Source organism: Onychomys torridus, chromosome 19, assembly GCF_903995425.1.
Source record: "Onychomys torridus chromosome 19, mOncTor1.1, whole genome shotgun sequence".
NCBI lineage: Eukaryota > Metazoa > Chordata > Mammalia > Rodentia > Cricetidae > Onychomys > Onychomys torridus.
Genome location: NC_050461.1, coordinates 33333267 through 33351036, shown reverse-complemented (window position 1 = coordinate 33351036; position 17770 = coordinate 33333267). Strand labels below are relative to the sequence as shown.

General features: G+C 40.3%; 1 protein-coding gene across 2 annotated transcripts in view; it reads left to right on the top strand.

Moving 5' to 3' along the window:
- Window positions 1–17770, top strand: part of Hbs1l (HBS1 like translational GTPase) — a 72650-nt gene that overhangs the window by 35652 nt on the left and 19228 nt on the right. For both annotated transcript variants that reach the window (XM_036168621.1, XM_036168623.1), the window contains 4 exons: window positions 9022–9130; window positions 12592–12854; window positions 13266–13431; window positions 15991–16108. In XM_036168621.1, coding sequence (XP_036024514.1) covers window positions 9022–9130; window positions 12592–12854; window positions 13266–13431; window positions 15991–16108 — 656 coding nt within the window. The remainder of the gene's footprint in view (window positions 1–9021; window positions 9131–12591; window positions 12855–13265; window positions 13432–15990; window positions 16109–17770) is intronic.

The window sequence follows — 17770 nt, the reverse complement described above, 5'->3', positions numbered from 1 at the left end:
TAATCTCTCATATTGCTTTCCTCTCTGTTTTCTCATGTTGGTTCCTCTGGTGCTGTTACACTCATGTTGTTCTTTCTTGTCGCTCCAACCTTTTCGTGCCTTTTTATAGCTTATATATCCCAACCAATTATTTCAGGCAATATAAGAGATCTAATTATCTGGGAACACCTGCAGCCCTCACTAGGGGCTACAGAGTCAAGTTATGTTCTGTAGTCTTGACTAGTCAGAATTTATTTTCACAATTTGAGGTCAAGAATGGGTGCAAGGAATTAATCATTTGCCAAATAGCAGTAATTGGCCTGTCATTGTATTTACAACATAGCCATATAGTGCAGTTGTGTGTCCTTGCTTGGACGAAATTGCCATTAGCAAGACACCTGGTCTAATCTAAAGCTCTTTTGAAGGTTTGTCTCACCTACTGATGTACAAGAAAACTGTAACTGCAATTCTCAGCATAAAGATTAAAGAAATTTGAGCTAGTCTGGCTCCTGAATTCAAATGTTTTCTTAAATCATAAATCTAAGCTGTAATTAAAGCAGCTTTTTAGTGGAACTCAATAGGCCCTTACTGTCAAAAATTACACAGCATCTTCCTGGCAATCCACAGATATAAATGCACAGTAGATGAGGTATATTCATAAGATAAACACACTACAATAAGGCATTGGGAGACTCTCCATACCATATACATAATATCAGATACCAAAGGTACAGCAGAAGCAAAAGACATTCTGGAGTGTGTATTCTCGTAAGCTTTGCTTGAACAAGACAGATCCGTCAGAGAGAGATTCTTCTGGTGGACCATGGTGGACCGACGTCTGACCTTCAGTTGCCATCTGCTGCACCTCTGATACGGTCGTTGGCTACCAGCAGTCTGTGACATGGTTCGTGTTTATTCTAGCATTCTTGATCTCATCATTGCAGTTATTTAAAAACTGAGGAAGCTAAGTGAGCTTAGAAATGTACAAACTGAGTATTATAAAGATGAACCTGACTGACCACAAACTTCAATAATTATTTCCTAATTAAACTTTTTCTTGTAAGATATCACTTAATGATAAAGTAACTCTATAATGAAAGTCTGATTTGGGAATTTTGTTTTTTGTGCTTTTGCAAATATATACATTTAAACTTCATCCTGAAGTAGATATTCATTTTGTGGGTATAACAAACAAACAAATGTTCCCTATGTATTTTCTAATAGCAAATCCTTAGATTTCTATCCATATAAGACTTGTTTAAATTGACAGCTACTGGATAGAAGCCATGTATCTATGGGATATAAATGGGATCCTTTTCAAGTAAGGCAGAAACTTGAAAATTCTTTTATAATGGTGTAGAAAAAGGAAAGGAATTATAGAATGTCAAGCTTTTTCATATGTAAATCACCATTATCACATGTGGTTTCTGTCTTTTTTCTCTTACCTAGTCTAAAACAGTGTTTGTAATTGTCCTAAGAATTTTTAGTTCTACTTATTTTACTTTATACTTAACTAAAAGGAAAAGGAGTCCTTTAATGTAAATCTGCAAAAGATCCTTAAAAGAAGTCCTTTTGAAGCTGTTGGGGGGGGCAGGGGGGCGGGGAGAGCATACACACACGCACACACACACACACACACATACACACACACACACACACACACACACACACACACACACACACACACACACACACAATTTCTTAAAAGTTTATTGATCCGTTTGATCAGTGTCTTTTTTCCTCAGTCTTGGGCTAGTTGGAAACTGAAGCCTTATGTACTCAGGCACATACTTTTTTTTTATCTTATGCATTGTGTCTGTCTCAGATTTTTATAGTTTGTGTCTGAGTGGTTTACCAGCCTTTGAAAACAACCACCATTAAATCTAGCAGGAGTCAGTAGCACTCTGATACCACAGTGGTCTGCCTTTGCATCCTTACATGAGTACACATTGACAAGAACCTTCTGGATCAGAGTCCCACATTTCAGCTAGCAGGAGAGCAGGGGAACCAAACCATGGAGGACGCATCAACCAAAGAGATAGGAGGTGCAGTTGTCTAAGAATGCTTTAATGCAGAGGGAATTAAAGCATGGAGAAGGTGAACTGGGCAGGCAGGCAGGTGATTTGGTTTAGGACGTAGACCCTGCCATTATATTGAAATCATTTAACTTGGATGTCCCTTAATTTATAAAATGGGAAAATGGCTTGATGAATTGAATAACTTATGTTTTTATGAAGGATGGAACACAAGCATACTAGGGACAGAACAGTGATCATTAAATATGTGAATCTTCTTAATGCATACCTTTGGATGGCCGTCATTTGGTGGGTGGGTGGATCTCACATGGTTTGGGCGAGGGTATTGATAATCCTTTAGAATGGTACATTTTACTTTCACCTCTTAGTGGCCTGTGGTATGAAAGAGCTTCTTAGTGTTTGAAAGTCATGTATACTCGCAGAGCTGAGGGTCGTTTCTTTCACCTCTGTGTGTGCACATGTGGGGAACTTGGCATAACTCCCTATCAGACTGCAGAGAAGGGCCAGCTGGATGGCACCACATAAGAGGCATGGTAAGACCGTGCTCACCGAGAACAATTTCAGAGGAAAGGAGTCAGTGAGGGCGTAAGGGCATGGCTAGTTAGCAGAGGGCAGGGCTGAAAAGTCAAGACTTCCTCCCAGTAGTCAGTTCCTGCTGCTGCAGTTTGAAATTTACTCAAAGTGTACTGCTCAGTTTCTTGAGATTGTCACACAGTGAATGGATTCCCATTAGGTTGGGAAGGATATGATAGATTGTGTGTGTGTGTGTGTGTGTGTGTGTGTGTGTGTGTGTGTGTGTGTGTATCTATCTTGATTTGAATGTATCTCCTGTTGATCCATGACTGTCTCTTTTAGTTGGTAATATGTTTTTGACCTCAGTAGAATTTGTTTCCCATGCAGCCTGGTACTAGGAATGGGGATGGCCTTGTATGTGAACTCTCTGAAGTAGCATGCAAAATCTTATGTGTATTTACATTTTTTAGTTAAGAATGGCCTCTAGTTTTGCTGGCTTTCTAAAGGAATGACTTAAAAAGGAGGGAGAGGGGGAGGGAGGGAGGGAGAAGGAAAGAAGGAGGGAGGGAGGGAGGGAGGGAGGTAAGGAAGACAGGCAAGCAGGCTGGCTGGCTGGCTAATAAAGTGCTTTGATGAGTTAGGTATTGTTATCTACAGTACTGGTGGCTTTTTGTTTATAATAAAGAAATTTTAAATGTTGTATCTTGACTCTTACAGGTAAAAACACACCAAAGTAATATTTATTGCATCCCTACAAATAGTGTAAGAGCACACTGACTTTTCTCTATGCTTACAAGGCCTTTAAAAGTAAAAATCACAATATTTCAATATACTCACTGTGTAAGTGAATCAAAGTTTTGACATGAAGTTGTGGGAGATACTAAAAATTAACCTGAAAAAGAAGTTAGAATTATTCTTGTAGGCCTTATATTGAGGCTTTCATCCTGTATTTTTTCTTGTTCTTAGAATAGAAGTCAAAGTCTATCTTGTCTCCTTTCGGTTTACTCAGATGACTCCTCCCAGTTTTTGCACCTACAAATACCACTACTGCTAAATGTATCATCACCATCACTATCACCATCATTACCACCATTATCACCTTTAGCACCATCACCACCTCCATCACCATCCCTGTCACAATGCTGGAAGTATCTCCCTCCTCCGACACTTGCTTTTCTCACAGAGAGCCAGCCTCTCTAGTTTTGCAGTCACTGGTCCTTCCTGCACTTTATCCACTGCCTTGTTTCACTTTATTTGTGGCCAGTAAGCCCTAGGGCTTAGGAGTTAACTTTATTCATTTCCCACTCTTCCAGCATCATGGTGCCTGTGCCTTTTCCCCTTGTCTCTGCTGTTGGAGGGTCTTGTCTTTTGCCTGCTTAAGCCTCTCCTAGTTCTTATACAGTCATTGCTTGGAGCCTCATTAAAGACTTTGGCCTTCAGCTGTCTTCTCATCGGGTCTTCATGGTCATGTCCCGCTAGTGCATCACTAAGGACTTCCATCTGATTATTATTTTTGGTGATGTTCATTTGGTAGCAGCAATTCAGTCTAATTTTTCCCCCACAAAATAACTAATTCACATCCTGTTTTGACTGCCATCTCTACCATGACCTTTTGACCTGCAGACCCTTCTCTTCAGTATTCTCCTTTTCTCATTCGATGTGCCCAGGTTAGACCTCTTGCTCAATTCAGTGTTTAGAGAGCTGTATCTTAACTTAGGTTTACTTTCTCCTGGCACCTGTTGGGTAGAACCTTGCCCTTGCATACAACAGTCGGTACCTTTTCTGTTAGTGACTCATTCATTACCACAGAGCCTACAAGGAGTCTAAATACGGTGAGCACTTAATTTTTGTTGTTTTCAGAGTTCATTTGAAATGTTTGTAATTGAAACAGAATCACATCACTTTGCCAGTTTCTCCCAGTTACTGTTCCTTGAGCCCCTCCCATGGCCCCTCCCCCAGGTTGAAAGCTCCTTTCTCTTTATTATTGTTATAAACATGTATCTGTATGTGCGTGCACAAATATATATAAATACAACCTACTGAGTCTGCTTTTTTGAGTTGTTTGTGTGTATATGGTTTTCAGGCTGACTACACTGGGCAACCCAAAAGGAGGCTCATTCCTGGGAGAGGCTGATTATCATTTTCTCAGCAGTCATTGGCTGCCTGTAGATCTTCATTTAGGGGTGGAACCCCCAAGACATTTTCCCCCTTTCACATCAAAACTGTCATTCTGGTCTTGTTCATGCAGCCATTTCTAGGAGACTGTTTCCCAGTAGGTTTCCTGGTATTTTGACTCTCACACTCTTTCCACCCTCGTCCACAAAGTTCCCTGAACCGTAGCTGCAGGAGCTATGACGTAGAAGTATTTGTTGGGGCTAGGCTCCACTTCATCCATTGATCTTTGTATTGTGTCCATTTGTGATTTTTTGTGATGGTCTCCATTTGCCGTAAAAAGAGGCTTCTGTGATGAGGGCTAGTAGCTACACTTATTTGTGGGCATACGGATAAGATTTAGGATGTGGTAAGGAAGGAAATAAGCTAGTCTGAGCCCTGGGGAGCTGACTAGGTTTTCAGTACCAGACATGATTTCTCGCCTGTTGAATGGGCTTTTTAAGTCTTTTAGATATTGATTGCAACCAACATGTGGGTGCTGCTTTTTGTGCCTTTATGCATATCTTGCCATGCTGGTCATTGTTGTGGTCCATAGGTATTTGAAGCTGGGTAGGACTGTTTTAATTGTTTCCCTCAGCTTACATAGAATTTTCTGGAACCATGAAGCTAGACCACAGGAAAGAGACTTTCAGGTCAGATCTAGCTCCAATCAACTGAGTTCTGTGTCCAAAGTGTGTGATGTCTTCAGCAAGAGGGGCCCACCTTCAATCCACCAAGGGCTATATTTATAATCTATATTGCTTTAGGAGTCAGTTGGATTGCCCTGACCAACCATTTGAAAGGTTTCTTGTCCTGATACTGGTTTTAGTTGGTCTGTGGTTCTTGGGAGGAGCAGAGTCCAAGTGGTTTAACTTTCTTTAGGTTGTGTGTGTGTCTGTCCATATACATGGACATGTTATAGTGTTAAGTGAGCACACAATATGATCCCAACAGCTTTGGTGTACCTTTGTCCCTCATCCCTCCTTCTGTACTGACCTCCACCCTCCCTGTTACTCTGTTTCCTACTTCATATCACCTGTGCCCTGTTGCCCCCCCCCCCACCCCTACGGTCCCTTTATAATTGATTGGTTTCTATGGTTACTGCATGTTATATGCTGACATTTGAGGATATGGAGCTACAAGGCTCCTGTACAGCTAAGGAAGCAATAAGTGAATTAAGAAACCTAAAGATTATTGGAGAGAATCTTCACCTGATTTAGTGAATTAATATCTAGAATATGCAAAGAATTAAAAAACAAAATTCAACGGACACAAATGATTCCATTTAAAACTGGGCTAGAAATCTAAATAGAGTACTTGATAGAGGAGATAAAGTTGGCTAATAAATATCCAAAAACTTTACATGAAATTAGAACAGTTTGGCGATTTCATCTCTCCCAGTCAGAATAGCTAAGATGAACCAAACTGGACAACTGCTGGTGAGGTTGTGGAGAAAGAGAAAGCCCTGGCTCACCATTGTTGGGCATGGAAATTGGTGTCGTCACTCTAGAAGCCAGTATGGGGAATCTTCAAAAAACTAGAAATAAATATGCCACGTGACCCAAATGGCATATGCCCAAAGGACTCACATCCCATTCCACACACACTTGCTCAGCAATGCCCATAGCCATTCTGTTCACAGTCGTCAGGAAATGGAAACAACTTAAATGTCCTTCAACAGATGAATGGGAATGCCTTAACATATTCCCAATGGAATACTATTCAGCTGTTAAAAAAAAAAAATCACAGCATTTGCATGGATGCAATGGATAGACCTAGAAAAGATTATACTGAGTGAGGTAAGGCAAACCCAGAAAGGCAAGGACTACGTGTTCTCTTTCTGCCGTTCTCAGGACCTGATTTTTGTAGACAGGTTCTGTCTACATAGCTCTAGTTCTCCTGGAACTCACCATGTAAACTAGGCTGGCCTCATTCACAGAGCTCCTCCTGTTTCTGCTGGGATTAAAATTAAGTGCCACCATGTCCAGCTGCACCTAATTTCTCTTTAAGTCTATTCTTTGGTTATTAAAAAACTTTTTCAATTACTCATTCAGAATTTTTTTGGTCCAGTCTGAGGAAGGAAGTTATTAATGTGCAAGTTTCATCTTTTAGTTCCAAGACACCAGAACCTGCCTTCTGTCCCTTTTGGGCTCCAGCCCAGTGTCTGCTGTGCTTTGGTTCCTGATCTCCCTGCCTTCTTAGATGTGCAATATTGGCAGCTGGTCCAGTGAGCCCTCTGTTTCCTCTTTAGTGGGATCCTAGACCCACCTACAGCATTCTACCAGTTCTTCCCCTTCCTGCCAGGCGTTCTTAGTCACTCTACACACCCATAATGTTCATCTGAAGTCCTGACGGCCAGATAGGCTTCTGGACAGCAGAAACTCTTAGATTTACAGAAGCATTTTCATGTAGACACACGTGTCTGCTAGCCTGGTGGTTCAGTAACCAACAGACTCTGTAGTCAAGCACGTTGCTACTCCCGTCCTGAAATGGAGCTGTCTAGCTAAGGGCTGTAGATAAATAGTCTCATGTTAGTGGTTCATGTCAGATTTGCTTCCAAATGAGCTATTCAAACTTGACAAATGTCAGTGATGGTGACTTTGCAGTTACATATGAAAAGATGGGTACTTCTGCTTTCTCACCTTCCTGCTGCTTTTAAACTCACTCTGGCTTCGCTTCCTTCACTTCTTGTCAACTACCAGTGACCTTTATCTAAAGTTAGCAGAGTGCTCCACTGAGTTTTCAGCCTCTTAGCATCCGATTGGTCAGCAGCCTCAGCTCCTGTGGATGCCAGCTCTGCAGCAGGCCCTTCTGTTGCTGTCCTTGGTGTCACCTTTTGCTGGGTCCCCATCTCTGGAAAGTGCATCCTCTGGCAGTAGTAAGTACTTCCAGGTTTGTTCCCTCTCTGGCAATTGTGTGTCTTTGTTTTCAGCTTTCCAGTTCTCTTCCAAACGTGTACTGAATCACAAATGCATACTCTAGTTAAAGCCTTGTGTGAGTTTGCTGATATGCCCACTGGCCATTTGAAGCTCTCAGAGGTCTGGTTTCTGAATGCATCTTCCTGTCATGGATGTCTTGTCCTGAGAAGGATTGTTCTCACACCTTCTTCCTTCGCCTCGTCTCCTTTTCTCCTTCCTGCTATTCAGTCACTTTTGTGGCGGTGTCCACTTGTGTAGGACAGGCATGGGGGTCTAGTGTCCGGCCCTCTTCAGCTTCAGGGGGCCTGCTTTGTTAACTCACAAAAACTCCTACAACATGGTCACTATACAGACTGTCTTCTGGAATGTGCTTTGGTTTAATGTTAGTAGGTTCCTACTATCTATCGATCTTTCTTCCTTTCTTTCTTTATCTGTCTATCTATCTGTCTATCTTCTTCTTCTTATTTATTTATTTCATCTAGCTAATTCCCTTTTACCTAGAGAGGCTCTCTAATTCACGTGTGCTCTCATCAGATCTTATGAACTCTACACTAACAACAGTTTAATTTTACATTGAAAATATCATTTTATGTTCCCTTTCTACACTCTGAGCACTAACATTTTCTTCTTGTTCACCTTTTCATTTCTAACAAGGCTGGCCCAGAGTGGGCAAATAGTGAGCATTTTTAGCGAACTTTGTACATCAGTCGACCTTTCCGTGTGCGTTTACTACTGTGGCATACTTAGTCTCCTGGTCTTGGGAACCCAGTCCTGCTGGCTCTCCTTGAAGATTAAGACAATGCATTTTAAAACTAGAGGATTAACTAAGAAGAGTCACATCATAACTCTGCATAAAGTCTTCCTTTGCTCTGGTGCATAACTTCTCCTTCCTGCTTTCAGGTTTTTCTACTTTGTCCTGGCTCCTGTGTTTATGGATATCTTAGATCTCACAGATTCTAGTACTATATGCAAGTAAAACACATGAACTGTGCCAGCAAAATTCCTCAGACTTTCAACTTGTTCACCAGTTGATAAATCTTAGAGGATCAAAATAGTTTAGCCATCTGCTAACTGACCAGACAATTTTAGTATTGTGAAAGGGTGTGGTCAGAGAGGTAGGTAGAGGATCTAGGTAAAATGTCAGAATAAGGCTCAGTGCAGAAACCACCTTAACTCTTAATACTGAAACTCAACAGTCAGCTCAAAATTAGGAAGAGATTTGGTGAGGTTAAACTTGGGTGTCCAGACAGTCGGGGATTTCCCACAAGAAGCAATCCTCTTTTGGCATCTTCAACTCCCCGTTTAAAGAAAAGATGTATTTTCAGGGACATGAATTCTCTGTAAGTTCGTCATGATCTCTAATTTATAATATACCACATATTTCTGGAAATTAATTCTCCTTTTATATTTTACTCCTTAATTAGGAAAATCAGTTGGATCTCGTTCATCTCAGAGTGAGTCTGAAATTGTGCCCAAAGTTGCTAAGATGACTGTATCTGGGAAGAAGCAAACAATGGGATTTGAAGTGCCTGGGTAAGACTCGGTCCCTCACCTCTGTAAAGCATCCATTGTCTCCTAGGAATTGATGAGAACATCTTTTTCAGTTTTGTATTCTACACCACTAGCCCTTTGTGTATTGCAAAGGACAGAGAGAGAGTGAGAACTTGGTTTTGATTCTAGCTTTATCATTGTATGACTCACTGTGCGTTTCCTGCTGTCAGTGATTGATAGTTACTGTAACATTAAAGTAAACAAAACTAAACAATTGTAGACTCTAGTTCTGTGAGACAGGGCATGCTAGTACCTCCGGGTGTGTAGACAGGCAGCACTTGGGAGTCAGTGAGTCTGACTCACTGACTCCTAATAACTAAATATTACTATTACTACTGTCACGGGCTGCAGAGATGGCTCAGTGGTAAGTAGTACTGGCTGTTTTTCCAGAGTACTCAGGTCAATTCCCACTGCCCACATGGCAGCTCACAACCATTAAGTAGTGCCAATTCCAAGGGATCTGGCTCCCTCTGCTGACCTTTGCAGGCATTGCACACACTGGAGCACATAAATGCAGGCAAAAATTAAAGGAAAAAATTGAAAATAAAACAAAAATATTGCCTTGAAGTTCTTTTCAACTCTTGTGTGTTTGTATATAGTTTGTGTGTGTGTGTGTGTGTGTGTATTTGCACATTTGTGTATGTGGATGTAGCGAGTGTATGTGTGTGTGCTTGCATATTTGTGTGGATGCAGTAGTATCTATGTGTGTTTGTGTATTTGTATGTGGATGTAGTGTGTGTGTGTAGTTGTTTGTGTGCATATTTACGTGTGTGGATGTAGAGTGTGAATGTGTGTATTTGTGTGTGTGCTTGCATATTTATGTGTGTGGATGTAGAGTGTGAATGTGTGTGTATGCATGCACCCATGCAAACATGCAGAGGCCAGAGATTAGTGGGCATTGTTCTTGCTTGCTCTCCACCTTACATTTTTATTTTTAAATATTTACATGTTTTTAATTATGTGTAAATGTGTCTGTGGGTTATGTGCACATGAATGTAGGTACCTGTAGATGCCAGAAGAGGAAGTTTGAGTAAGCCACCCATGGTTGCTGCTGGGAACTGGACTTGCGTCCTCTGAAGAGCATTATGTACTGTTAACCATTGTCTCACCATTTGGACTAGACAGCTAGCTAGGGCGCCATGGATCTGCATGTTTGCACCCCCTGGCATTGAGATTACAAATATGTGTCACCATGTCTGGCTTTAATATGGGTGCTGGGAATCGTAACTGAGATTATCATGTTTGTACAGCAAGCTCTTGTACACCAGTAAGCTATCTCTCTAACCCCTCTTAATTTTTATGCTGAATAAGATGGTTCATACTATCAAAAACACATGCAGTTACAAAGTTCTCGAATTTGAAATATCTAAAAAAAAAAAGAGAACCAAAAAAGAAAAAAAAAAAACCCCGACTAAGTCAGCTTTGATAGTACTTGCTATTTTAAAGTCAGTCTCTAGAATTTAGGAGTTTTCCTAGAGAAGAAAGAGAGTTATATGTGTCTCAAATGAATTGTAAAATGTCAATATTTCACATCTTTAAGATTGTTCAGAATTTTTATTGTCTAAATAACACTTTTGCTGGGCGTGGTGGCAAACACTTTCTGTCTTAACAGGAGAGAGGTGGTGGAGACTGGAAAGTCAGGAGTTCAGGGTAATCCTCAGCTACATAGAGTTCTGGACCAGCCTAGGCTCCATGAGTCTCTGTCTTATAAAAAACAAAACGTATTATTTATAAGTTATGTATACATCACTTACCAAAGCATAAAAGGGGGAAAGTCATCAAATATTAACAAAGATGACTTCTCCTTTCAGCATTTTGAAATAGAGTCTCAGGAGCCTTATTGCATCTCTTATTATAAAAATCTGTGGTAATGGGAATGTATGTCCCCATGTTAGGTGGGGAAGAACTTTAATAGTCTCCCACTAAAGTGTTGGGATTTAAAAGCAAGATTTTTATTCACTCAGTTTCAGGTTCAGTGTGGGAAAGAACTCGCCTAGGAAGCAGGATTCCTCCAGTGTGTATTAGTTCAGTGATGGGTGAGATGGAACTCACATTATCATGTAACTTTAACCTGTTCAGGTCTTTTTGAGTTGTGGTTCAGTTCTTAAAGTTTGCTAATATCCTTTCTCTCTTAATTATGGTTAAATTGATGCAGATAACCTTTTTATTCTTATGTGTTGAGTTATATTTAACTCTGTTATAGGAACCTCTTATTTTGTTTTGTTTGAGACAGGATCTCTACTGTGTAGCCCTGGCTGGCCCAGAACTCACTATGTAGACCAGGCAGGCCATGAACTCACAAAGATCCACCTGCCTCTGCCTCCTGAGTGCTGGAATTAAAGGCATTTGCCACTATGTCCAGCTAGGGAGACTTTGATTAAACAAAATAAATAAAATACACAACTCTTACAATTAAGAATGTCACAGTCTTGATGTGGAATGTTTCAGAGGTCTTAGCAGCCAGCACCTAAGCTTAAAGTACTATATTGTACTGGAGATACACACAGAGCTCCTAAACCAGTAACTGAAATACTGGGTAAAGTGACAAAGAAAGAGAAATGTTGTGTACACGAGTAACTGGTGAAGGTCAATGTCAATAAAGTATTGCTTTTATAAGTCCAAACACTGAGCTAGGTTATCACACAGTGGCTAATATACCATCGCAAATATACTCAATCCTGATCATCTCATTGCAAATACACCTGGTTCTGTACTTAACAAGGTCAGTACTTAGATGAGAGAATGTAAAATATACACTGACAGTTCATTTCTCCATATATTTGCACACAAGTATTCATTGTTTGGAAGGCACTCTGTTTTATTAACATTGAGAAGTATAACAATACCTCTAGAACATAGGTAAGTAGAACTGATTCAAAGATCACATGTAAGACAGATACTCTATACTTAAAATCGTTAGTATAAATTAGTGTCCAAGTGCCCAACTCAAGAAGAAAAATTAATCCTTTAGATTTATAAATTAATGGTCCTACTTTTGGAAAGTTTGTTTAGAAATAAGAAATCACATTAATTAGTTAAGATCATAAAATGATATGAGAAAGTATCTGAAAAGATTGTTCCCCAACTTATTCTTTCAGTCATAACAATCGCTGTAGGCCTTGGCCCAGAATGATTATTTTCCGATCTTCGAGGCATTTGAAAGTTTCACACAGCATCCTGTACCTCATAGGATGCAGAAGTTGCTGACTGTAGCCTGACTGAGCAACACCATACCTGGCTGCATCTAGTATTTGGTAGACAGCTCTCCCAGAATTCCAAGTCTGCGTTTGTGTGCATTGGCTCTGGTCACCTTTCATGTCCACCTTAACAGATGTGAATCACTTAGCTGAGATCCAAATTGTAAGGGATTACAAAGAGGCATCTCTGCTCTTTGACACAATAGGACAGCAGTTAAAATGGCTTCCTGACCTTGCTTTCTGTAGCTTAACCTCTGAGGAAAATGGAGACAGTCTGCCTGCTCTTCACAGAGGACCTCCTGGTGATGATGGCAGCATTACTTCTAATGTTCCTGGGACCAGCACTCCTAAATCTGCCCTCCTACCTCCCTCCATTCAAGCATCAGAAGAGCTGAGTTCAACTCCACCAGCAGTGAAAAAGTCTGGCAGGCTGAGGCAGCAGATCGACGTGAAGGCAGAACTGGAGAAGCGGCAGGGCGGGAAGCAGCTCCTCAACTTGGTGGTCATTGGTATGCCGTGCTCTGCAGTGTCTGGAGGAGCTGCTCTGGGCTCTCAACCTCTGGGGGCAGCAGAGACTTAAGGCAAAGAGGCATTGCATCATAATGCATCCTAGCCACCCTGGGTGCAGTGGTACCATGTTACCAAGGAGGGCATCAGACCTGGCTTGTGGCATTTGCAATTGGTGAACACTTTGAAAATGGGATATATATTTTTTAAAAATGGGAAAAATATCCTCTTTAAAATAATATGCTCAACACCCTCCACTCACACACCCTGTTTGGGCACTTTAACCTTGATAAAAATCGGTATTTGTTACTCCCAATACTGCCCTGAGCTATTGAATTACAGTCATGCAATGCCTCAGTGTGAACAACATCTGAAAATGTACCTAGTATTAATCCTGAATCAATTTTCCTTAGGTCATGTTGATGCTGGGAAAAGTACTCTGATGGGCCATATGCTTTATCTGCTGGGTAATGTAAACAAAAGAACTATGCATAAATATGAACAAGAATCTAAAAAGGCTGGCAAGGCTTCATTTGCATATGCATGGGTCTTGGATGAGACTGGAGAAGAAAGGGAAAGGTAGTCACTATATTTCAAAATTTTCAGTTTAAAATAATACAGTCCTTTTAAAATAAGTGTGCAATGTGTGTTGAATATGTAAAACATAAAATGCCTTAGAGAAAACTTAAAACATCTTTTTGTTTTGTACATTGTTTATGCTTTTATTCTGCGGGAGTAGGTTAAGCATATTTATCTAGAACTGAACAGCAAAGCCCGACCCACCTCCCGAAGCAGCAGATCCCCTAAGTTGATTTGGCAGCAAGAAGAGCTGGCAGTTGTCACTCCCTCGGCCTGTCACGCTGTCTTGACTTGGAGTTAAAGTTGAATTTGACTCAGTCTTGCACCAGGTTATGAATGAAAGGGAAAGAGCAAAACTGTCTTCTGCTTACATTCAGAATGCCCAGCAGGTCCAGAATAGAGGCCTCCACTGTTTTCTAATTCGTGGTCTATGTTCTCGTGAGACATCCAAAAAGAAGCAGTGGAATCTGTCTAGTCAGTTAGTCCTTCTGTCTGTCTCAGGACTTAGTGCTCATTTGGGTGGATTCTAACAGAAGGAGGAAGATAATCACCAATTTCTGTCCAGAATATGAGAGTATTTCTTTTGAAGTGTTTTAAAGCATAAGTGTATATCATACTTAAGGCTATCAGAGATGGAGAAGCAGAGGCCATATACATAAATGAAAATGACAGACACAGACCAGCTATGTCAAAAGAATGAGACCCTGTACAAGCTCTTCAAGTGAACAGTTGGCAATGTGTCTGATGGCTTTAACCTGAGTATGATTAGAGAGTGTATCTGGATTTGCAGGCTTTTCTGAGTGTGTTCATTTTCTGCAGTCCTCTCTACATTATAAAGTTTAAGTAAGTCAGTTCTCAGTAAAGCAGGCTATATCAATCTTTAGTGTTTCTCATAACTGGGTGTTTGTATCATCATGGTCTTTCTCCCTAGAGTGGGTATCTTTTTCTCTGTATATTATTGCAAAGCTGCTTTCTACCCTTTAACCTGTTACTTGCCATATTTAAAAAAACAGTAGCACTATGTGTGACGGCAGTTCAGAAGCCCAAGTAATTCCCACCGGCTTAACAGACAGATTGTCAAAGATTGTGGCTTTGTTTTCTTTGCACAACCTGACCATGTGGACTAGTGGACTGAGAAGCGTGTAATTGAAGCTGGAAGGACTTAGTAAACTTACTTCATTATGGGTCAGTGTTGAGCGCAAGTGCGCTACTATGCACGGATTCCTACAATGGCGAGCGTTTGAGCCTTCCGGCTGTGACATCTGCTTACTGCAGTAACACTGTGGTTGCTACCCTTCTATCTCCCACCATGTTATAATTTAGACCGTTCCTCCATTCTGTAGATAGCAGAAGTTGCTGAGTACATATCAGAAGTGCTTTTAGCTCATCCCACTGTATAGTGCTGAATGGCCTTTTGAAAACTGGTATGTTCTTTATTCCACCATGTGAAATTGGTGTGGAAGAATGGAAATTAATAAGCTGGGGGACATTTTCATATCTTTGTGAAAGGATATAAATCCCTAGGTGTTGGAGACCATTCAGCAGGATTAGGCATCACTCTGGCAAGCTCAAATGGCTTCACTAAGGAGACCGGCTCCCCTTTGCCATGGCAGGTCTCTATTTTATTATTGTAGTTTTGGGACTCCTGTTATTAAAGGAAGGCTAACTTGATTTAGTTTGAATGGTCTAGAGCAGTGATTCTCAACCTTCCTAATGCTGAGACCCTTTAATACAGTTCCTCATTTGTGGTGACCCCCAACCATAGAATTACTTTGTTGTTACTTCATAACTGTAATTTTGCTAGTGTTATGAATTGTAATGCAAATATCTGATCCCTGTGGAGGTCGTGACTCATAGATCGAGAACCACTGATCTAGAGCAAACCTAGTTTATTGCCCAACTGATTTCTCCTCTCACGTTTCCGAGGTCCCATGACTCAGGGCTCTTGTAGCCGTTTCTAAGGATTTCTTATAATTGGAATCTTCGTTTTGTGTCTGAAAAGAGTTCCTGGTTTGATCTCTAAGAGGGCTGAAATGGAATATGAAGCAAACTGCCATTTATCTCTCTTAGTTTTGTTAAAAATTGGGCATCTGATAACTCTTGTATTCAAATTGTATCTATTGGCTAACTTTGCAAGTGAAAGTTGTCTGTGTATATTTCTATAATTAGTGACATATAAACACTAGAACGTTAGAGAAGCTAATTCCTCAAAGTATCATTTGTCATGTTATCGTTTCTTCATGTGTATTTATTTTTCTCTCATCTAGAGATGTGTATATATAGCTTTCTTTGTTCGTATTTATAGTTTCTTGACAAACATCAAAGAAATGGGAACCTATCATTTTGACTGAGTTTGCTATATATACAATCTTGGTTTCAAAACATACAGGGTTAGTGGTTATAGCTGATATCTCAGTCCTTTGCTTCATTATACAAAATGAATAGGTAAAAGAGTTCTCATTATGAAGAATTTAGGTTGTCATTAAGCCTATTTATTATTAAGAGGTTTAGCTCACATCACTATATAGTAGCTTTTAACCATTTTATGTTTTATTTAAGGGGAGTAACAATGGATGTTGGCATGACGAAGTTTGAAACCACAACCAAAGTTATTACATTAATGGATGCTCCAGGCCATAAGGATTTCATTCCAAACATGATCACCGGAGCAGCCCAGGTACCTATATCTTAACTGAGTAATTCATACTGATTGTATCTTCAGTTTTTGACATCCACCAAGCTTGCAATTATGGTGTTTTAACTCATAAAATATTTTCAAATTGAAAGTTTTACTTTTAAGAGGCTAGAAAAAAATTGAGATATATTGTATTTTTCATGACCTGTACATTTGTGCTATCTAAGCTTCCTGCCATGTTACACTGTGGAAGTATCAGAGATAGAGACTTTGCTGTGAAAATTATGGTATGCAAGTGTAGATTTCTTGACACACACCCCACTTATTGCTAAAATTAAAGTCTGACATGGTAATGAACACTTTAAAGTAGAATTAAGCTGGAGTCATCCCACTGGACAGAGTACCCGAATCCTACTTTTGTTGTTGTTTGGTGTTTTTGAGACTGGAACTTGCTGTGAGTTCTGACTAACCTGGAATGTAACTCTGGGCTCTGTTTCCACCTTCCACATGCTGGGGTCATAGGTGTGTGCTACCATGCCGAGCGGATGGGTGCTGAGTGTAATTTACATGAGAAGTTCTGTAAAGAATGTGGTATTATGTGTAGATTCTAGACTTACTTTATGACTATTTCATCTCCCATTATGCATGGGAAGGATTATATGGTAATCATTGTGAAATTCTTGTAAACCAGACAGTACAGAAAACAACAATAAAGCCTGTCAAACAACTAAAAGCTATGTGGACTGTACTAAGAGGTGAGAGCACTTAATGCTGTGACTGGAAATCAGCAGACCCTTGAGAAACTGTATTGCCAGTCTCATGGTTCAAAAGGGTAATGAATATAAGGCATTTAAGTCATCCTGGCCTGAGTGTCTCTGAAACCTACCCAGACAAGACCTTGGCAGAAATGATTGGTAAGAGTGGACCTGGAAGAAGAAAAATGGGGCATAGGGTTTTGCAAAATTTTGTAAACCACTTCCCCAAGATGGAAGTAGAATTGCACAAAGAATGGTTAACCTAAGAGTCATGGGGACCAGAAGGCGGACAGGGAATATGAACTTTTTCTTTCTTTCTGTTTTGTAGATTTGAGTATGAAAGGAGAAATGTTTGTGATGCAAGGTTCTGTAGAAAGCTTTTTCGTTGGCCACCAGCTCACAAATAATGGCACGGAAACTTATTATGAAAGCTTGGCCTTAAGCTTAGACTTGTCCCAACTAGCTCTTATAACTTCAATAAACCGGTTTATATTAATGTATGTTCTGCCCAGTGGCATTACTCTTCTTCCTCTTGCACTTCCTGTTTCTTCTCCATGTCTGGCTGGCAACTCCATCTTTCTTCTCAAGGTCTCTGTATGCCCGGAAGTCCCGCCTGTACCTCCTGCCTAGCTATTGGCTGTTGAGCTTCTTATTACACTAGTCACAGCAGTACAAGTTCACACAGTGTACAGATGTCCCACTACAAGGGTCTATTTTAGTAGCTGCAGAAGATGAACGTGTGACCTTTGGTAATTTGTGCCATGATTTTTTCTCATTATAGGTTATCTTCTCATAGCTGAATATCTTTGTAGCCATAATTGTTTTTGTAAGATAAATTCCCAAATGTGGAAGTAATGGGAAGTAAAATGTGCACAGTTTTGAGGCTTTTGATATTTACTTTTAAAATGCCCTTTGGGAAGTTGTATAGTCCCATAACAAATGTGTACAA